Raw genomic sequence first — 21,102 nt, 5'->3', positions numbered from 1 at the left:
ATTGTTCGAAATTGCCTCGCCGTTCAGCTAGCGGCGGATTAGGAAGCCTTCCGAGAAACAAGGCTGCGAGGAAACGACTGTCTCACGCGCACGGAGTCATTGATCGTCAGTCTTAAACGAGGCAGCCTGGAGGATGGTGAGGATTGCCCCCCATAACCCTCAGTCTGACATTTCCTGACACCGCTCTTCTAATGGACCAAAATACTTATAGAATGTCATGCCATCGCCTCTGGACCGATTCGACGACATCTTGCACATGCACTGCCGCCCTCGAGCCTTCAACTTCGTATCCCCTGGTTTGCCAGGCTGTCTGAAACTGTTGTATCTCCTCGTGCAGCGCGACATAGTCCAGCTTGCCGTCGTGGTTCTCCAGCGCGTCGACCAGCCTGTCCAGGAAGATGCGCCAGCGCTCGGCGTAGTACGTCGAGACCAGGCCGGACCAGGCCTTGGCCGCGTAGTCGTTGAGCAGCGTGTCGGGCGCCCAGATGGTTACCTGGCTGCGCGCGTCGTACGCGACCGCCTCCTCCTCGCCCGTGCTCCGTCCCCATGCGCGCGCGGCGTCCAGCCACCGGCGCAGCGTAAGGTGCTCCTGCGTCGCCAGCAGCGCGTCCAAGTCTCCGAGCAGCGCCAGCATCCTCTCGCCGCGCTGGGCGACTTCTGACGCCCGGCCGCCCCGGGTGAACGCGGCCACCGTGTCCGCGTACAGCTCGCCAAAGGCGTTGCTCAGCACCTGGCGCGTCACATCGACCATGTCGAGGCGGAAGCCGGGCTCGCGCCAGAGCAGCGGCTGCTCGGCGGCCGCCTCGAGGAGCATGCGCCAGGCGCGGCGCAGCGCCGCCGGGTCGTAGTGCAGCGCCGTCGGCTTGCCGGTCGTCGTGTTGTACAGGCCCGTCACGTTGGGCTCCAGCTGGTAGACGGACACGGGCACGCCGACCAGCGCCGACGACTGGTAGTCGTAGACGGTGGCGCGCAGGAGCTCCCACGCCTGGTACACCGCGGCCGGCAGTCCCCGCACACCCGAGTACCGCCTCGCCGTCCAGTCGCGGAAGTAGGACGCGGTGTCGAGGGGCGTCGCGGACCAGGCCTGGTCGAGGAAGAGGTCGTAGACAACTTCGTTCCCCTCGTACGCCTCCGTCGCCACGCCGAGTCCCACCATGGAGGACCCGACCTCCCTCAGCGCCTCCACGGGGCCGACGGTCGTGTTGGTGATCTTGCCGAACAGGTTTTGGTTGCCGCCAAAGTCGTGCACCTGGCACCAGACCCACGGCCGGCCCGCGTAGCCCCCCGTCCGCTGCCACTGCGGCGCCGTCTCCGCGAAGAGGTCCAGCACCACCAGCCCCTGCCGGTCCTCCGGTCCGCCCAGGTACGCCTCCACGCGCTCCCGCGTCCAAAAGTCGCCCGCGCTCAGGTAGAACAGCCACCCTTGCATGACCCAGACGGCCGCCGGGTTCGCCGCCGTCAGCGCCGCGTACGAGCCGCGCGAGACGGCCGCCAGGTACGCCGGCTCCCCGGACGCCGGGTTGATCTCGTTGAACTGGTCCATGGCGTAGAGGTTGGTGACGTTGCCGTGCGCGCGGAGCTGCGCGTCAATAAAAAGCGCCTGCAGCTCGGCGTAGGCGTCGTCGAGCGGGCTGAGGAAGAGCACGCCCGAGTTGGGGCTGTCGGCGGGGAGGCCGCCCCAGGCGGGCGCGCGGACGAGCTGCGCGCCGGGCCGTGCGCGCGCGAAGGCGTCGGGCACGAAGCCCGGGAACGCGGGCAGGATGGGCGTGATGCCGAGGCGCACCATGCGCGCGACGATGCGCGCCTGCAGCGCGGCTTGCTGCTCGATCCACGCCATGGACAGCGGCCGCCGCTGCTGCTCGGGACCCCAGGTGCCCTTGATGTTGCCGAGGCGGTTCCAGGGCTGGAAGGCCGGGCCGGTGAAGAAGGCCAGGATGTCGTCGTCGGCGAGCCCGAGCTGGCGAAAGCAGTCGAGGTAGATCTTCTCATAGCCCACCCAGGCCAGCTGAAAGTTGACGCCGTGGAGGGCGGCCCAGTCCAGGAGCTTCTCCCAGTCGCTCCACTGATACCAGACAAAGGAGTAGGCAAACGTGACTGCGTGAGAGATGTGTTAGCCTGTACATGAGTTGTACTGGCAGCTCCCAGTCCTTACCAGTGTTCAAGTTGTAGCGCCACGGAACCGAGCTGGAGCTGGCAATGGGCTCTGCCGGCAGCGGCAGATGGCTGGGGAGCTCGTGGTCCCGATCAAAGAACCAGAAATCATCAACATGCAGCACATCGTTTGCATAGTGTCGTAGCCTAACTCTGTGTCAGATTCGCTGCATACTGAACTCGGAAGTTGGTCACCCATACCCGCGAGCCAAGGCGCTGAGAGTGGTGCCCTGGATGTGAATCTTGCCCGCGGCCGTCGCTGCGATCGTGTAATTGTCGTTGGTCGGCGGATTCCAGCGAGACCAGTTACCGTGATTACCTGACAAGGTGAACTCGAAAGCGTCTCCCTTTCCGTCCAGGAAGCGATCTGCCAGGTCGCGAATGCCGTCTGCAGGGGCGGCATGAGCAAGCAGGCTGGCGCCGAGCAACAGAACCGCGAGACTCCTCATGGTAGGAGAGCTTCTGGCATGCATCGACTGCTAGGTATTGGAACGTCACAGAAGAGGCCTCAAACCTGGACTTGGGACGCCATCTATATACTATGGGTGTATGCGCTCGGGATATACTATAAGTGTACTAGTGCTGGCGTGTCGTGGCTGCAGATGCTACATGACGCTATTCAGACTGTTTACGAGGGTACGGTTACCGGATCGACCGGTTGTCAGCTCAGCTCATACGTTGTAAAGGTCGAACATTGTTACATTTGGACCAGCCTTGCCGTATTCGATGCGTCTTTCAGCCCTGATTGGATCGTGCGTCTTGGCTGTGCTGATGGTATTCTTGAAGAGCACGGTGATGTTATGAGGAGGCTTATAACCGCTACTAACGTTACGTTACTCTACTTAATACAGGACGGAGAATTCAATTTTTAAAATTATCAAAATGATGTGAATCGACCTGCAGGGCAACTTCGCGATAGCCGCGCAGATGGGTTAGGTTAGTCAGTATTGATCCATGGCTACATATTTGACTTGCCAAATCCTTGTTTCTTTTTATAACTATTTACCATGATAACCATAAAAATTCTCTAAATTTCCTTACCTTATTTCCATCTTAGATAACGTATCATCATCGCGCCTATGGCGGCCAGCACTGGCTGAATGACGCCACCCCCGCCAGATCTTGACTCTGCCAAGCCACAAACGACCTCGGCGCCAAAGCCGCTTTTGCACTTTACACTTTCCATCCCTCACCCTCGGTCAACAGCCACCGCACCAAATCATCCCTCCGCATCGAAACCCATCGAAACCACCTCATATTAGGGAAATCGGACAATATGTCCGCGCCGCGTCCAGTCGACCGCGATGACGAGGCGCAGACGACGCGGCGCTGCGTGCCCCTCACCTCGCTGTACCAGCCCGTCCAGGTCGGCCAGATCGGGTGAGTCCTCCTCCTCCTCCTCCGCTTCCGGGACGGCAACCCGGCTCTCCCCCGCCCCGGTCAAACTCATCCTACAAAGCGCTGACGCCGCCCGCATCGCAGCTCCGGTCACGCCGGCACCTCCACATTCTTCCGCTGGCCCATCCTCGGCGCGCTGCTCTTCGACAACGAGAGCAGCGACGCCCGCGACCACTGCGCCAACGAACGCAGTACGTCCTGGAGCCCCCCCCATCCTCAAATTTACTCGGTGCGCGCCTGTGTCGCTAACCTTTTTTCTCGGAAGCATTCCTCTCCTACCTCCGGCTGTCCGTCCTCATGGCCATCGTCTCCATGGCCATGACGCTTTCCTTCCACCTCAAGCTGCAGCCCACCGCCCTCGAGAGGCACATCGCCAAGCCCCTCGGCGCCATCTTCTGGCTGCTTGCCGTGCTCATCCTCGTCGTCGGCATCTCCAACTACATCCGTACGGGAAACAAACCTCTAATACCTTGATGGGACTTGCGCGTGTCGCGTCATCGTGATGCTGACCAGTTGTGACGCACAGGAACCGTCAACCTCTATAGCAAGCGCGCCGCCATTGTCCAGTCCGGATGGCGAACGCAAACCGTACGCCTGCTCTCCGCAAAAGTCTTGCCTCTGAAACCCAGTCAAACACTAACGCCGTAAACTCCAGGTCCTCGGTTTTGTCTCTGCTTGCATCTTTGGCACCTGCATAGTTCTTCTCGTCATCAACACAATGAGGGATTCAGGAAAGACGACTGAATGAAACCACTGTACAATATATGCGTTCATGTAATATAGTGAAAATAACCTCAAACCTATGACGCTTCGCCATTAAAGGCAAAAGTAAAAACAAAGATTCAAGGTGCTACTCCGGCCTTCGCTATTTTCAACCACTCTTCCCCTCCTTTACGGCGCAAAACAGATCCGCTGCCAACTTGTCCCGCTTCAAAACAGCCTCTGGGTCTTTGCACGTTCCAATTTGCCGCCGAAACTCGGCCGCTTGCTTGGTGGCTTCTCGAATAATATCCTTCATCGTGCTCGTCCCACCATTCCATGATAGAAGAGGGAGCAAGTTTAGGCTTGGGAGCGCACCGCCGTCAGGTAGCGTGTTGAGAATATCCACTTGCGAACCCGCATCGAAGCTGCTGCCCTTTTTTGCTTCGACTCGTGCGCCTGCTTCGCTCTTCTCACGCCCTTCCGGCACATCGGGGAGATCGGTATAGACCCCGACGATGGCATCTGCAGTTTCCTTGCTCGGATACACCGTAAAATAGCCGCGAAGACGACAAAGCTGCAGCATGTATTCTAGCCAGGCCGGCTTGGTCTCCACGACGTCTTTGGATTGTGCAAGACTCGGTACAGTAGTCCCTGCCTTTTGCGCCTGTAAACTGTGTGATACATAACCGTACAGTTCAGCCCACTTATCACCAAAGATAAGCATGGCGTCACTGCCTGGTGCCTGCCATATGAATGATGATGAGCCGCCGCTCGCGGCGGCTGGTGCAGAAAACGATGCAGTGTTGTGGATGTGAGTTTTGGGCACGGTGAATGAGATGCCAAACATGAGTCCAGAAGGATCATCTTCACTCCCAGCTGTGCTATGGCGCCTACGGAGCAGCACATATTTGACGTCTATTCTTTCAATTAGCCGAAGTTCCCTTGGCGGCGGTTTTCAAACATACAGTGAAAGAATTGCGGAGATACCTCCGTGTGAGGTGATAGGATGAGAGCGTGGCTCTTGAAAGCATCGCTGGGCCAAAACGATTCGAGTAAACGGACGACGCTTTGACTTGCGCTTGGCTTTTCCTGCTCGATACGATGCCGCAGCTTCAGCATACTAGGGCTAGAACCAGCCAAACTAGATCGAGGCCATTTAAAATCAGACAGAAATCGTTCGAGCGAGAGGTCGAGAGTCCAAGGTAGCTCAACTGTAAGCTGAGGGATGCTGTGGCCTGCCAAATCGGCCGCAGCAAGCGACCGCAACAAACGCTTAAGGTTCCCGGTTCCCGTAGGTGGCGCGTGGACCAAAATGTCAAAATGGACGTTATTCCACTCTGTACAACAAGTTAGCCACTGCTGCTTTCACCATCCAGCCTTGCCACTTACCAGCCAAGGCGGCAGCATCCAACTTGGACATCCACGACATGCGAGTTCCCGCTCTAGCAGGCAGCTCTATCAGAGTTGTTCGAGGTGCGTCTGACGTCTGCTCCTTTATGCCGTCTAAAAATGGACGATCCTCGGCGGAGGAGCCGTCTACAACAACTGCAAGCGGTCTCAAATATGTTGCGAGATAATCTGTCCCTGTTAGAGGATACGACTACGTATTCTTGGTGGTGGGCTTACATATTGCACGTGCAGTAGCAAAAGCCAGTCGAGGATTGCTCAGTTGACGACTCTGATCAGCGCGCGCATCTGGAGACATTGTTAGACAGTTTCACAGATCGCAAGTCGACCACTTACCAATAGTTTGAATCTTGCAAGACTCGCCGACACCATTGACCTTGAGCAAAGTCTCCAACTTGACATCAGCATCACCGAAGAGGGCAAAGAGCACGCGCTCCTTTTGTTGGGCAGCCGCTCTCTCACACGCCATCGGTAGGATGGTCGCTGCGCTCTGCAGGTTGGATGCCGCGAAGATGACGCTGGCGAACTTAAAGCCAAGGGGGGTCGAACTCAGTTGGCGAAGGCTTTCACTAAGCGCCTTAAACTTGAGTGTGCCTCTATAATGTCTTGCATCGTCGGGAGATTCGTGCGTTTCGACGGAGTGGTCGGTGGGTATGGGCTTGGAGTCGATGACTGGGGATTTGGGTGTCGACTTTGGTTTTGTGAGTTGCGTCGGCACGCCTGTGTCTATTGGGTCATTGTTCCGGTCATGCGGGTGCGGACGGCGGACCATGTCCTTATTGTGCGAGTAAATCATGCCGCGAAGCAAAAGGAAGAGGCCCAAGAGCACAATAGCGTAGATAGCGAAGCGAAGCGTCCGCCGCCGAGGAGTGCGAGCCTGCCAGCTGGGCCCATTGTGATGGGGAAGCTTCAAATCGTCATCCTTTTTAGGGAGTGTTTCATTCCGCGAGAACCAGCCACCGCGATGTGAAGTTGCCATGGCGCTCGTGGGAGGCGCAAACGAAGTCAATCAGAATGGTGGTTGGTCAAGATGTGTCACATTGCGCCGCGACAGATAAGACGACAAATCGTAGCGAGCTTGGGAGTTTGGGATTCGATTCGTGTTCCCTTATGTGAGAGGGGTCAGGCAATACATGCTGTAGTTCTGGGATTCTGTTGTTGGTAGATGAGGCTATGAAGAGGACGAGAGCTGACCGTTGTGACGAGTTGGTGGGCAGTTATTAAAGGATGCTTGGCGGGCCATGGCGTCTTGCTATCGGAAGTGGCCTCGTGGCCAAATTGGAGCTTGCCGTTGCCTGTTAGCGCTAGGTGCCTGGACGCCTCAACCTTGCCTAACAAATTATATATTAATATCATAGTAAAAGGAATTTCAATATACATCATACAACCTGAATATAGCACTTAAAAATTTATTTAATACAGCATGGCTTGCCAAATACTTGATCGGAGACTCGAGAAAACAACTGCCGTTAAGCTTACCTGTACCTAAAGCAGTGTAATTGCTCCCGCCTCCCCCGCTAAACGGCCAAACTGTTAGGCCCCCGCTCCGCTGAAGCCACTGAAGATACAAAGGCTTTGGTTGGTGGAGCCGCTGTAACTTGGCCTTCCCCGCCACCCTTGAGGTAAGCCCAAAAAAAAAAATTGCCTGCAAAAAAAGTTTTGGAGTTTGGCGGGGCAACAAACATCACCAGAGACCCGACGATAGTAATCTTGTCCTCTCAATTATAGTACTTGGTAGCTACGTCGCCTACTGCCGGCTCTTTTTCCAGGAAAGGGACCATTTTCAAGACTCTCAGCCATCGAGTCGACGCCCCTCACTCACCATGGCCAAGTCTAGACGCAACCGTGCCGGCGCGCGCAAAGATCCCCTCGCGAAGCCCGTCAAACCGCCTTCGGACCCAGAGCTTGCTGCCCTGCGCGAGGCCAAGATCCTCCCCGTCATCAAGGACCTCAAGAGCACCGATACCAAGAAGCGCACCGCCGCCGCTTCGGCCATCTCCAACATCATCCAGGACACCAAGTGCCGCAAGCTGCTACTCCGCGAGCAAGTCGTCCACACCGTCCTCAACGAGACCATCACCGACACAGCCCTCGAGAGCCGCGCCGCGGGGTGGGGGATCCTCCAGGTTCTCGCGCAAGAGGAGGAGGCCGACTTTTGCGTCCACCTCTTCCGGTCAGACGTGCTGACTGCCATTGAATATGCTGCCAAGAATGTGCGTGATGCTGTGCCTTTCTCGACACCCGCCCGCCTGCAATACTGACTCAAAGCTGCAGTTCACACAAACAATCACCACTGCCGAACCCAGCTTTTCTAAACTTCCCAAAGCCGAACAAACCACAATAATCAGCATTGTTGCCTCTCTCCTTTCACTCATCACAGCCCTTGCCGAGGCCGGCGACGACATACTCGAGGCCATCGCGTCCAACACCACTCTTACACAACTTCTTGTTGTGCTCATCACAAAACACGATGACATCTCGGGCGACTCCGACGGCGTATCCACACTCCGCGCCGACGCACTGGCCTGCTTAATGCTATTGTGCGAGGATAACGAGAAGCTGGCGCAAGCCATTAGCGTTGCAGGCAACAACACCTTTGAGACGCTCCTGTCTCTCAAGGACAGACTGGATGGCGAGGGCGTCTTGGCCTGCGCTGTCTTGCACAACCTCTTCGCCTCGCTGGAGACGTCACGCGATGCCTCAATACCCATTAAAGGCGACGAGTCCGTCTGGATACCCACTCTCACCAAAGTTCTCGCTTCCTATTCCCCCGACGCGCCGGCGCCGGCCGGTGAGAGCTGGTCCGACCCGGCCCAGTACCAGCAACTGGCCCTGGAGAGCCTCGCCTCTATCGGCACCAGCTTGACTGCTGCCATCGGCGGTCCTGCAGAAGCTACCAAGGCTGTCGGAAAGAATGGGGCGCCTGCTCCCAAGGCAGAAGACGCGGGCGACGACATGGACATGAACGAAGCTGACGATGATGCGCACTCTGCGAGTGGCGACGAGGGTATGGACGAAGAAGAGGATGACGACGAGATGACGCACGAAGAAATGCAGGCCGACATGGATATGGTCCTTGGCGGCGATGACGACGAAAGCATTGACGATCTTCCCGTTCTTCAAGCCCTGCTACAGCAAGCGCTGCCCGAGCTCATTCGTATTGCAGCCTCCCAACCAGCTAACGAAGTTGCCATGTCTATGCAAGGCCATGCCCTCTCCGCCCTCAACAACATCGCATGGTCCCTCTCCGTCGTCGACTTTGCCGAACCCCAGAATGCCGGCATGCTCGCCGCCTGGTCCCCCGCGGCCAAGTCCATCTGGGAACAGGTCATCTCCCCGATCCTCGCCTCCGACACGGCCGATCTCGGCCTCGCCACGCAGGTCACCGGCCTCTCCTGGGCCGTCGCCCGCGCCCTGCGCAGCAACACGCCCCTACAACCCGGCGAGCAGCGCAAGTTCATCACGCTCTACCAGGCCACGCGGAGCGGCGCCGGCGCCACGTCCGCAGAGCCGCAGGACCAGGAGGACGACCCGTTCCAGAGCCTCGGCGTCAAGTGCATCGGCGTCGTCGGCCAGCTCGCCATAGACCCCTGTCCCGCGGACACGAACCGCGAGCTCGGCACCTTCCTCGTCGCCGTCGTCGCCGAGTTGCCGCGCACGCCGCCCGCCGAGGCCGTCGAGGCGCTCAACCAGCTCTTCGACGTCTACGGCGACGAGGCCTACGCGTACGACGCCGACGTCTTCTGGGCCGGCGGCTTCGCGGCGCGCCTCGAGGAGGCGCTGCCCAGGGTGCGCGCCATGGCCAAGGCGGTGGACAAGCAGGCGCACCCGGAGCTGCGGCTGCGCGCCGACGAGGTCGTCATGAACTTGCCGCGCTTCATCGCGTACAAGGCCAAGAACAAGCCCAAGAACTAAAACTTGGGAAGAGAAGGAAGTCAGACTGGATAGTAAAAGCATATAGGGTTTATCTATTGGTAGTTTCGAATATGTAGCTCCAATTGGCAAACATTTATTCCTCCATTCCCACCCAATACGCGCATTTCTCTATTATAAATAGTCATAAAAAATGGCACATGTCCCAGCATATTCACGTCATTAATGGCGCCAGGTTGATACACATACAGGTTCTTCCCAATCAGCAACGCTCAAACACCCGATACAGCCCCTTGAGGCTCGCCACCTCCAGCACGCCGCCGTCCATGAGGGAGCGCGTCGCCACCAGCCTCGCCTTGAACGCCGGGAAGAAGAGGTGCTCCACGGCCCAGCGCACGTGCTGCCTCCTCTTGCGCAGCTCCGGGTGCATTTCTCCTTCTTCTTCTCCCTCTGGCGGGAGCTGCTCCGGGACGTAAAACGCGGCCAGCTCGCGCAGGAACGTCTCAAAGCAGGCGCGCTCGCCGCTCCAGTCGACGTGCGGCCCGAGACGCAGCAGGAAGCGCGGCAGCTTGCCCATCGACGGCGTGTACCCGCGCACCAGCAGCGGCAGCGACATGAGCTCGCCGGCTGGCGAGATCTCGAGCGAGAAGTACTCGTGCAGCATCTGGCGCTTCTCGACCAGCCGGTCCCTGACGCGCGCGACCACCGCGGCTGTATCGAACGCGCCGTCGCCGTCGTCTCCCAGCAGCGCCCGCTCTTCCGTGGCCGCCAGCGTCAGCAGCTCCTCGAGGTCCAGCGGCGGGCGGAGCCGGATGGCGCCGACGTTGCCAAAGTCGGTCAGGCCGAGCTGGTAGAGGTACTCGAAGCAGGCGTGGCCGTAGTCGACGAGGAACAACTTGACGCCGCCCTGCACGGCGGCCAGCCGCCGGCGCTCGTCCACGATGCCGACAAAGGTGTGCGTGGCGAACATGTCGGTCAGCTCGCGGTGGGCGGCTGCGCGTACCTCAGCGCGCAGCTGCTTAACGCTGCTGAGCGCGCAGGACACGTACGCGCGGTCGACGGTCTCGTAGTCGACGGGCTCGGGCACGGCCAGGGGCTCGTCCGCGCGGCGGCTGCTGCTGCCGCCGCCCGCCTCGCTAGACTCGGTGCGCGTGAACATACTAGTGATTTTACGCTCGAAGGTGTCGGTGCGGACGAGGTCGTTTGAATTGCGCCGCACGCGTTTGGCGCCGGCCAGCACCGTGTCGACTGGCCCCTCGCCTTCTTTCGCCGGGCGTTCGGAGGGCCGCGCGCCCGGAATCAGCGTCTGGGTTTTGAACGTGCGACTCGTGTCCACTGCCGTGAGGGCCTCTGTAATCTCATTGCAGATATCCTGGATGATTTCATCTTCATTGAGGAAATGCACCTCATTCTTGGTGGGATGCACATTAACATCGACTCTTGCTGGGTCAATGTCAAGGCTCAGGTACACAAACGGGTGTCCGCCCTTGGGTAAGAATGCCGAGTACACCTGCTCGACAGCCTTCTTTACATTTCTTGACTCCACGGCGCGGTGGTTAATGAATAGCACTAGGGTCGTCTTCTTGATGTGGTAGTTGGCGTTTGTCACCAGCGCGCTGGCCTTGAAGCCCCAGCGCTCGTCCGAGGCGAAGACTTCCACCAGCTCGTTGGCGACACCTCCGCCGTATATCTGGCGCACCCGATCCACCGCAGACGCGACGGCCGGTATCGAAAGAGTTGCCGATGACTCGCCAGCCTTTTTGCAAGTGAATCCGACGCCGGCGGAGTGGATGGCGTACCGACCGACCATGTCGATTATCTTGTTGAATTCTTCCGCATACGAACGAAAGGCCTTACGTCTCGTAGGGACGTTGAAGAACAAGTCCTCGACCGCGATCTGTGTCCCGGGGCGGCCGGCGACGCCCTTGGGCTCTGCTGGCTGCCCCGGCTTGCTAGGCACGAGCTTGCCATCCAGATAGTGCGCGCGCCAGGCCAGGGCCGAGTCCTTCGTTTTGGTGGTGACTGTCAGGTGCGCGATGTGGCTTATACTGGCAAGGGCCTCGCCGCGAAAGCCGTAGGTGGCGATGGCTGTGAGGTCTTCAAAGGCGACAAGCTTTGAGGTGGTGTGACGCTCACAAAGGATGGCAAGGTCGTCTTTTTGGATGCCAGATCCGTTGTCCGTAATTTGAAGAAGCTTCAGCCCGCCATCCTTCACAAGCACCTCCAAGGCAGTGCTGCCCGCGTCAATGGCGTTCTCCAGAAGCTCTTTGAGGGCATTGACAGGGGCAACAATAATTTCGCCCGCGGCAATCTTGTTCACCACATCGATGTCAAGAGCCTTTTTTTTTTTCACAATCAGTATTTTTCCCGTAATTTGGAGAACTGGAGAATATCCCTGGGCTTCCTTACCTGAATGCGACGTGGCGGGGCGGGCTCATCATTTTCTTCGTTTGCCTTGCGTTTGGTGCCAGCCACGGCATCGACATCCATCATATCAGCCATTTTTCTGTCCCGCAGACTCTTCTGGCCCTGTAATTATTTCATCAAAGTTGAATATATCATCGATTTCGAGCCATTTAGACAAGCGCGGGTTCGCGGGCTTTGTGACAGGCGTTGGTGTTTGAAGGCGATTCATCACGACCCGCACCAAACACGAATGCCTCACGACTTCACGTGATGGATGGTGTTAAGTACACACATAGGTACTTGGCCGGCAAGCCACTCTTACTTTTTTACTGGATTTCAGGGGGAAATATTTTAGGTCATTTACGCAAATCGTCGATATTGCATTTCATAAAATTCTGGATATCTATTTTGGTGTTATGGAAAAAAAGCTCTATCCTGTCCTTCAAGCTTCCCCAACTACAACGTACCCGCGTACCCTCGTGACCACATGATCGTACAATATTAAGAAAAGCGCATAATTTAATTATAACTCGATGCATTTTTTTCAGGTTCCAGTCCTATTAATCAGTCCTCCGATGCTAAGTCGCCGCTGCTTGCCATCTCTCTCCGACGTATCGCGTGGTCGCTCTGCCAATGACCGGATCGGCGGCAGGGTATAATGCGATTCGCTCGGGCGTGAGGATGGCTGCGGCGGGCCCAACTCGCTCCGGGGAGTCTGCAGAGGAGACGGCCTCCTGTAATCGCTACCGTGCGGCGAAGGCGAGTAGATGGACTGGTATCCGCTGCTGGGCGAGGTCCCCTGGGGAGTCGACTGCCTTGCCATGCCTACTTCTCTGCGCAGCGCCGACGGCCCATCGCTAAATTGGCGCCGAGTCGAATCAATCGGCGTGGGGGCGCCGTATGCCGGTGAAGCACGCGGCAGGCCGTGTCCGACGTTACGCGGATGTGGGACGCCGCCATGCTGGTACAGCGGGCGCGCTGCCTGGCCGGTGAGCACGGCTGCGATGAAGAAGATGGACCCCTCCTTCAGCAGGCCGAGGCGGACGGGATACGACCGGGGCTGCCCGTCATGCGCTCTAAACGTCGCCCACGTCTGGTGGTTGAGCTCCAGGCGGCCGACGACCTCCGAGGCGAAGCTGAGCGCGCGCGCCGCCTCGCTGCCCTTGTCGAAGATGGGCGGCAGGTACGTCGGCTCCCTCCGCTTCTGCTCGGCGTTAAGCACCGCACAAATCTCCATCATGGCCTCGGCCGTCTCGGGCGCCACCAGCTCCGTGATCCTGCGCCCGACGTACCCGCCGGCGCCGACGGCCTCCGCAAAGGACGCCGACACCTTGACGACCTCCATGTTGGTCCTCATGTAGACAACCGGCGCCTCGGCCGCCAGTCGCGGTTGCCTTTCGCCGCCGTGGTGAAAGCTGGCGTCGGCGGAGACGACTCGGGACAGAAATCGAGCCCCCGGCGCTTCGGGAGACGAGAAAGCGGAACCGGGAGCAGATCGGGCGGCGCCACCGGGGCCATCGTAGAGGGGATGGTGTTGTCCCATCGAGGCCGGCCTGATATTTGACAGCTTTCCGATGCCGTCATCTGGAGTATGGGAAAAGCGAGCGGCATCCATTCGAGAATCACGATCGTCCCTCAGACGAGGTCGTCCTCGCTTCTTGTGCCGAACGTCGACGCAAGTGTCTTCCTTGCCATGGGAGACGCACCTCGCGCAGGGACGCTGAGAGTCGCAGCGCAGATGCGCCTTCTTGCATGGAACGCAGGCAGAAGCGACGTGGCCCTTTGTTTTGCGTTGTGATCTGGGAGACAAGGGTCTGACACTGGGCTCAGGCATGGAGCCTCGAGGCAGTGGAGTGCCGTGTTGGTGAGTCATTGACGATACTGACGTGTCATATGCCCGTCTCGGCGCGCCATGTAGGCTGCCGATGGATTCGGGCGCGTTGTGAGTCAAGAGCGGCGGTAAGCGATGATCCGATACCCGACGAATATGGGATCCGCGAGTCGTCTCCTGCGGATACGTGTTGGATAATGGGAGCAAGCCCCGGGGCTGGCTGGAGATTCTGCCCGGCTGCTGTTCGACGTGCCATCGTGTCGTCTGGGAAGCGTCCGAGTGCATCCCGTGGCGAGAGCTGCCGCCGGAAGCAGAGTTCAGTTCGTGAGCAGTCCTGGCCGGCTCAAACGGCGGGGATCCGGACATGGGCGGAGACGGATAACCGCCGTGTCTGGTCGTCGGTTCTGCTCTTTGCTTTGGTGGATATAGAGAGAGCTGCCCTTGGTGTAATAACCTGCTCGGGAGTCCGTGGCGATTGCCTGGGGGGAAAGGCGCACTCTCCACGGGGGGTCTGCTGACAGAGAGCATCGAGGGGATTCTGTGTGGTTTTTGCTAGATTTGTAATTGTCCACGCAAGCCCTTTTTTAGAGCAACTCTCGTGGTGCAATTCGCTATGGCGATGAAGCTTCGAGATCTCGGAGAGCAGCTTTCGGTCAGAATTGTGGCTTTGTTAATGGATGGTGGCGGTCGCAATCGGGCCTTGCGGCGTCGTTGGAAATACCTCCCGTGATCGCTGAAAACTTCCCGTCCTGAATCTTGTGTATTTGTACACCAACATAAACACCCGAAGGGGAATTTGATTGAAACAGGCCACTGGGGGTAGTACTGGCAGTTTCAATGCCTCTGGTGCAACCTTGTACTGCGTGGTTTCGGTTGTTCAGGTTGCTTTGGCGAGCCGCAGCACAGTCGTCGAGATGAAGCAGGTGGTCGGTAGTTTTCCTCAATAGTAAACAGTGTAGCGAGGCTATTTTTATCTCGGAGCAGATTCAGCAGCACGCATAGACGTCTGGATTCTTGGCGTGTCGGTGTTGGGGGACACGGGAGTTGCAGGGAGGCAAACCAGCGGCGAATCGAGAATATACCATCGACACTTGCTGGGCGGAGCAATCGAGCTGTTTAGTGTGGTATCTCGAGATGACTCAAAAAATCACCGTCCGTCATTCCAAGTCTGCGAGTCGCGGCGTAGCATAACAGGACAAGTAGTATTCCCCGGCGGGCCTTTCTCGATAGAAGAAGAGAGATGAATAGAAGAGATGCGTCGAATTGACAAGAACGTGTCTCAATATAGTCTCGCAAACAAAGGGCCGAAACTGAGACTCTAGAAACGGCAGCGTGCCAGCCAATCGGGCCAATGTCTCTGCTGTCGAGCCTTTGTTGTTAGTTCGTCTTGTTTCTGGTCGCCCTTTCGGAAGGCGACAAGTCCGCTGTCGATGTTTGCCGCTGCTGATTTCCGCTCAAATGGACCTTGGGGTTGCCTTTTGGAGAATAAATTCAGAAAAATCGTGCTGCGTGAGAGAAACGACAAGCCAGCCCTGGGGAGGAAGAAACGCTTGTAAGACGGAGTTGGTCAATCTTGGTCGAGGGTTTTGGCCTAGTCAATATGAGACATTGCCGATGCCACAGACAAATCGGCTAAGATGCTCGGGACTCTGCTCCCTCCGACCGGCAGGGAGGGATCTGCGCTAGGGTATTAAGAGGTATTAGGAAAGGGCACTATTCAGGGGAGTATGGTATGGTGGACGGGTGCCAGAAAGGTTTCGAAAGTAGAAGGAAAGAGAAAGATGAGGGCGATTTCGAGGGGAGAAGGTTAGAAGCGGACGGGAGTAGAATCGACCGAGCCGGCAATCTAGAAAGGGAATGGACGAATGGGTGTCTTGGGGAAGGGTATTTGCAGGAGCAGAGTTAGACAAGGCATACACAGAGCAATATATAAAAAGTAAAATAAAATAAAAAGAGAATAAGCAGCTGTCGGCAAGTGCGGTCGAGAAGGTCGTCTAAAACGGTTGGTAGGTGGGTGGAGAGGGAATGCAGCGTATATAGTGGGCGCCGCGGCGATCTCAAGAACTCTTGGCTCCGGCTTTGGGATAGACGGATAGCTAGTAGAGAGACAGGCAGACAGGCAGACAGGCAGGCTGGTCAAGGAAGGCGTGGCGAAGAGTTCGTGGTCCACAGACAGCAATAGCCACCGGATTCTGAGGAGAAGGAGGAGCAGCAAAAAGAAGAGGAGGGGGAGTAGAAGGAGTAGAAGGAGTAGAAAGAGTAGGAGGAGGGGGAGAGGGGAGGAGTTGAGTGTGTAAATAGGTGACAGATGTGAAAGAAAAAGAGCATGCCACTGCCACGGTATGGTTGCGGGATGTGCCCTGTCATGCAGGCGAAGCTTAATGGAAGGGCAAGGGAAATGGGTTGAACAGACAAGACAGATAGAAGACAGAGAGAGACGACGGGCTCGGGCAGTTTCCAATATGTGCTGCACTCCATCGTATTATGGAGAAGGTATTGACCACGGCATCACCGCAGCACACCTATAACACCCTCCATCCATCCATCCATCCATCCATCCATCCATCCATCCATGGTGGCGTGTGTGCACGGGAGACGGGGGGGAGGGGATGGGGGGGCGGGAGCTTCTACGGATAACTAGAGACTAGAGAGCATGTATGGATGTACAGAGGGAGTATGGAGGTATGTAGGCATGTACAGTATGTATGATGGATGGAGTAGCGTACGGGGGAATAGACAGAGAGACGTACGTGTAGTAACTAGTTAGAGTACAGACATAGGGACGGACTGCGTCGTCTTGTCTGTCTGTGTTTCTTGGTTCTTGAATCTCGGTCCACCCCCAACCCGGGCGTCTCTCTATAAAACAGATGGGAACTTGGACCCTGTCCTGCCCTGGTACATGGAATGAAATAGCCCGGGCCGGGGCTTGGATTGCATTGGTGGACGACTGCCCAACTTGACAGCTACCTAGAGCGCTTATACTGCTAACTGACCTACCGGAGTTAAGTTGGTTAGTGTGTTAGTCTGTTTGTTAGCCACACAAGTCATTGACGACAATGCGGTCATGCCATGGCTCTTGTAGAGTGCAGCATGGTAAAGCAAAGGGACCGGGGAACCTAAAACACACATGGGTTTTTAAGTTGGTTAGTTGGTTAGTTGGTTAGTTGGCCTCCGCATACTAACTACTTGGTAGCGACTGTATGCCATGCCATGCCAGCAACTGCTAGTTATTAAATACTAGTTATTTGTAGTTGATATTCCCAGTCAATACTTAGCGTCTGGTCGTCGCCCTTTGCTCCCCGCTGGTATTTAATGTCTGAGTTTCCATACGGAGTATATGTTTGCTACTGTAGCTGTCAAAGTTAGTTGGCGGCTCGGAGAAACAACAATTGACAGCAACAATGCAATGCTCTCGGTAATGGCACGAAAGTATGTACTGGCCATTGATTCATGCTCAATGTACCGTGGCTGTTGTACGAATAACCCTCAAGGCTCGCGCACGGTATTATGCCACACCAACCGGTGAGTCCGGCGCGCCTCCTCCGCTACGGTTGACGAGTTTGAGAAGGAGGGTCAGTCTATCCAGAAACTGCCAGGCAACTAGTTACCCGTAGCTATCCAGTACTGCAGCGCACAGCCAAATCCAGCCAGCCACGTCTGATACGCACGGCGACGAGCAACACCACGTCCTCTTCATATCTCGCTTTGAAGCCAAGTAGGCACTCATGAGTCGTAAAAACTGGCGCGTCCCATATGTACTACACACAAGCAAGGCCATCAGGGGCCGGCGGGTTGTCGCCGACCGAGCCCCTCTCTCCGATATCGTCGACCCCATTTTCATCTATGATAAGACGTTTCCGAGTGAGCGAGGTGAGGTGAGGCCACCGAGAGTTACGGATACACGAGACATGAAAAGGAAAAAAGGCGGGGGGGAAAAAAAAAAAAAAAAAAAAGGACGACGCACAGGTACACCAAGGTGAAGGCGAACAGACCAGCTACAGGCACAAGCACAAGCCAAGGCCGCTCCTTGTCCGAGAAAGCCCCTGTTTCTTGTTATTAATAACTTTGTTATTAATACATTTGATAGTCATCTCACCGATGAGAGTGGTGACGCTTCGCCATGCTCATCGTGGCCCATGCCATGGGATGCCGTGGATAAATGGGCAATGGTAATACAAGTCGCAGGTTTTCCAAAACGGAGCTCCGCCACAGGTATAACTTGGCAAGATGGGATAACCTATGTACATAGTCTCTGGCTAGTTACAGCACAACGCTGGTAGTCAGCCAGTCAGTTATTCGTTAGTTGCGTAGTTTTTGGTTTTAGCCTCCTCCGTCTTTCCTGCCCTGGCTTGGCCTGGCCTGGCTGGCTTGAACCCTAGCAGCACATCCTGTTTGACCCCTTCTCGATTAATAACTTCCGAGATTGTCTCCAGCCCCTAGCGCGACGCCATCATGCCTCTTTTTGTGCCTCGGGGGTGGCCCAATGGATCCCCCCTCCGTGGTGGTGGTGGCTTGTATTCCTTCGCCATCGAACCAAGGACGGACGAGTCGGAGCATGTGGCAATTGTTCGGGGTAGCCCCCTTGTACGTAACAGCGAGCGAGAAAAAAAAACGCCTCCTTCAGGCGGAGAACCAGGAAAACCCCTTGGACACTAAAACATGATAAGCCTCCGTGGTTGCGTAGTTCAATCGTAGGCCGGGGAAGAGGCTGGGGTCAAGTCTTCGTTGATGCTATCTATATACATTGAGTCTCAGGTAGGGCTTGCTATTTATTGTTGGTGACGAGGACAAGGCAGCTTCTCGGTCTTGGCTTGTTTTCGTCCAGCCCGTCACCGAGTCAGGTGAGCCGGGACAAAAGAGTCAAAGAGACTGTAACCGAGGAGCTCGGCCTGGGTTGGGGTTGAAGGACCTGCAACCGGGTAGTCTCGTCCGACCAGTCTCTCCATAACTAGTTATCCGTAATATTTCGCCAGGCATTGGAAACTCGTGATCGTTTGGTGGTGAAGCCAGGACTCCGCCGGGCTGGGCTGGGCTGCGGGGGGCTATGAACCATGGTCGTCCATGGCTTTTTAACTAGTCCTCCTGGCCTTACGAGCCTCCAAACTAGAACCACCGCGGGCTGCCATGAGAAAACAAATCGAAGAAAAAAAAATTGAAGAAAAAAAAAAACGGCCTTCTCACTCTCGCTCTCGGCAGCCCCATAGCCCGATCTACGCACGGGGCCCTTTGCAACTCAGGATAAACTTGTGCTACAGACGATCTGCTGCAATGAAACACTTGACGATGGGGTAAACAACGGTCTAATAGCAGAGGCAGAGATGGAGCCGCCAGAGATGTAGTGTAGCATTTCACAGACTCCAGATTACTGCTAGATACAAGCGAAGCTGGGCAAGCGGCGGTAGGTGACAGACCCTCAGCAGTTGAGCAACAAAAATCAGTCCATAAATCTGCTGAGCTTTTGTAGATCCTCCATTTCTCCCCATTTCTCCCAATCTCTGAACCCCCGCCGTCCATCAAAGCGCAAGCTTTCTGGGGTGGGTTGACAGAGGGAAGGGGGGGGGGGGCCGTGACATGCCCACATGACGAACCAAACGAGATCAATCAGAAATGAAAATCCCAGAATTTTGGACGAGACGAGGAATGCGACTGGTAATAAAAAAAAAAAGTATCATAAAATATTATCAAACGGTATTTCTCTCGCCAATTTGGTGGGGTTTTCCTTGTCTAAAGTTCACTAGTGTCTGTCTCTGGTTCGAGGCCGCAACGGGCAGATCAATCCCCCATGACGATGAACCACACACACTCACACATCTTAGTTTTTTAGTTGGCGCGGTTTTCTACATGAGATGAGCGATGGAGTTTGGCGCTATTGGGCCAACTTATTAGTTAGGCGATCCCCTCCCTGGGGGCAGGCCGTGTGGACAGTGGTCAGTGGTGGCGGGCGGTCTGTAGGATTAGATTAGTTAGGATAGGATTCGCCATCGACCACATGGCATGCTCTGGGCGATAGACACTGTCTGTCCCACAGTTTTGCCTACAGTATTCCGTACCTATGCACAACAAGGTTGAACGGCTACCGGCTTTGAGTCTATCACTTCTCACTCCCGCTTCGTCCTGTCCGAGTGTCTGTTTTCAGTCAAAGTTGTTGACCACCGGGAGACAGGTCTCATTGCGCCCTCGAGACATGTCAGGACCTTCCTCATTACTAGTGCTTTACGGCAACACCGAGGGCGTGTATGCTGGCCCTGTTTCTCAGCCTACCGAGTAGATGATGACCTTCTTCATTGAGCGGCCGGCGGCGGCTAGCAGCATGGCCGAACGTTTACTAGCCTCAGCCACTGACCTAGTAACGTAGTGGCTCGTCTCAAAGAGCTATTTCTCCGGCACCAGGTTTCTAGTAGGACAATGCATTTCGCTTCACGATATGTGGTAAGTCGTGTTTCCGTGGCGCCCCCCTGGTGTTGTACTACAGTCACAGGACAGGACAGCGCTGCGACAGGAGCCATTCTCAGGTCGTTCGTGTCGTGTCGTCACTGGAAGTCACGTCTCTGCCTGGACCTCGTAATGTCCAACCCAAAATAGCCATGGTACAGACGTCGTTTGACCTGAGAGAGCCAAGCTTTGATCAAGCATACGTACATGCTGAGCGCCCACCTTCGCCCACCTTCGCCCACCTTGCTGCGCTAATAAAATGGCCCGTAGCACAATGACAGCTTGGCATGGGTGAGCGCCTTGCTCGCCCGGTGCTGACAACTTGCTAACTAGCTAGTTACCTGGGTAAATCAAATCTCAAACTACGGAGCAATAATAAGCAGATGATGCAGAGGGAGCTTCCTCGGTAGTAGGCCGAAATTCGCTTCTCCGGTGGTAGCTAGTTGGCTCAAGCAAGGCGGAACAATGAGATTGGAGGGCCTACTTGGCTGTAGATAGCCTGGGAAAGCGCCTGTCAATTACGTCTTCTCATCACACAAGAATTATCCGTAGAAATCAGACTTATTCACTCGATTTGCCCAACATCCCTAATAATGAGACGAGGGACTTTGTTGTCACAAGTTGTTCATGACCAACGCCTACCTCATGCGTGGCTGACACGCTTGAGCGAGAAACCCAGCTTACCAGTAGCAGCGACTAATAAGACTACCTCATTACGAATATCGAATATGCCCGTACGGGCCCTTGTGGATGAGGCCAAAGGGAAAAAAGGCTTGGCTCGGCTGTCGCTGCTTACACCTCGCCAAGCTGCCAATCATCAGACAGGGCTCACCTGGTACGTGCCCGGTTGCAGACTGACTCTGACTGGTTGCACAGTTTTCTTTTTTCCTTTTTCTTTTTCT

General features: G+C 56.2%; 6 protein-coding genes across 6 annotated transcripts; 2 read left to right on the top strand and 4 right to left on the bottom strand.

Moving 5' to 3' along the window:
• Nucleotides 1-205: 205 nt before the first annotated feature.
• Nucleotides 206-2,600, bottom strand: ISF_03287 (Alpha-N-acetylglucosaminidase; the record flags this gene model as incomplete). The annotated part of the gene is made up of 3 exons (XM_018846893.1): nt 206-2,094; nt 2,153-2,298; nt 2,353-2,600. 3 exons carry the CDS (start codon nt 2,598-2,600, stop codon nt 206-208), a joined length of 2,283 nt encoding a protein of 760 aa, XP_018705782.1.
• Nucleotides 2,601-3,427: 827 nt separating this feature from the next.
• ISF_03286 (hypothetical protein) lies at nt 3,428-4,297 on the top strand (the record flags this gene model as incomplete). The annotated part of the gene is made up of 5 exons (XM_018846892.1): nt 3,428-3,531; nt 3,634-3,740; nt 3,815-3,994; nt 4,076-4,137; nt 4,205-4,297. The coding sequence occupies 5 exons, from the start codon at nt 3,428-3,430 to the stop codon at nt 4,295-4,297; spliced, it is 546 nt and encodes a 181-aa protein (XP_018705781.1).
• Nucleotides 4,298-4,420: 123 nt separating this feature from the next.
• Nucleotides 4,421-6,637, bottom strand: ISF_03285 (hypothetical protein; the record flags this gene model as incomplete). Its single annotated transcript, XM_018846891.1, has 5 exons — nt 4,421-5,166; nt 5,217-5,588; nt 5,641-5,829; nt 5,878-5,946; nt 5,995-6,637. The coding sequence occupies 5 exons, from the start codon at nt 6,635-6,637 to the stop codon at nt 4,421-4,423; spliced, it is 2,019 nt and encodes a 672-aa protein (XP_018705780.1).
• Nucleotides 6,638-7,481: 844 nt separating this feature from the next.
• ISF_03284 (Armadillo-type fold domain containing protein) lies at nt 7,482-9,573 on the top strand (the record flags this gene model as incomplete). The annotated part of the gene is made up of 2 exons (XM_018846890.1): nt 7,482-7,871; nt 7,933-9,573. 2 exons carry the CDS (start codon nt 7,482-7,484, stop codon nt 9,571-9,573), a joined length of 2,031 nt encoding a protein of 676 aa, XP_018705779.1.
• Nucleotides 9,574-9,793: 220 nt separating this feature from the next.
• Nucleotides 9,794-12,033, bottom strand: ISF_03283 (DNA mismatch repair protein; the record flags this gene model as incomplete). Its single annotated transcript, XM_018846889.1, has 2 exons — nt 9,794-11,869; nt 11,941-12,033. 2 exons carry the CDS (start codon nt 12,031-12,033, stop codon nt 9,794-9,796), a joined length of 2,169 nt encoding a protein of 722 aa, XP_018705778.1.
• A 448-nt stretch (nt 12,034-12,481) lies between these two features.
• ISF_03282 (Zn(2)-C6 fungal-type DNA-binding domain protein) lies at nt 12,482-14,134 on the bottom strand (the record flags this gene model as incomplete). The annotated part of the gene is made up of 1 exon (XM_018846888.1): nt 12,482-14,134. The coding sequence occupies one exon, from the start codon at nt 14,132-14,134 to the stop codon at nt 12,482-12,484; it is 1,653 nt and encodes a 550-aa protein (XP_018705777.1).
• Between the last annotated feature and the right edge of the window lie 6,968 nt (nt 14,135-21,102).

This window comes from Cordyceps fumosorosea (assembly GCF_001636725.1).
Source record: "Cordyceps fumosorosea ARSEF 2679 chromosome Unknown scaffold_6, whole genome shotgun sequence".
Classification (NCBI taxonomy): domain Eukaryota; kingdom Fungi; phylum Ascomycota; class Sordariomycetes; order Hypocreales; family Cordycipitaceae; genus Cordyceps; species Cordyceps fumosorosea.
The sequence above is the reverse complement of the archived record's forward strand: the minus strand, read 5'-3'. Positions and strand labels throughout refer to the sequence as shown.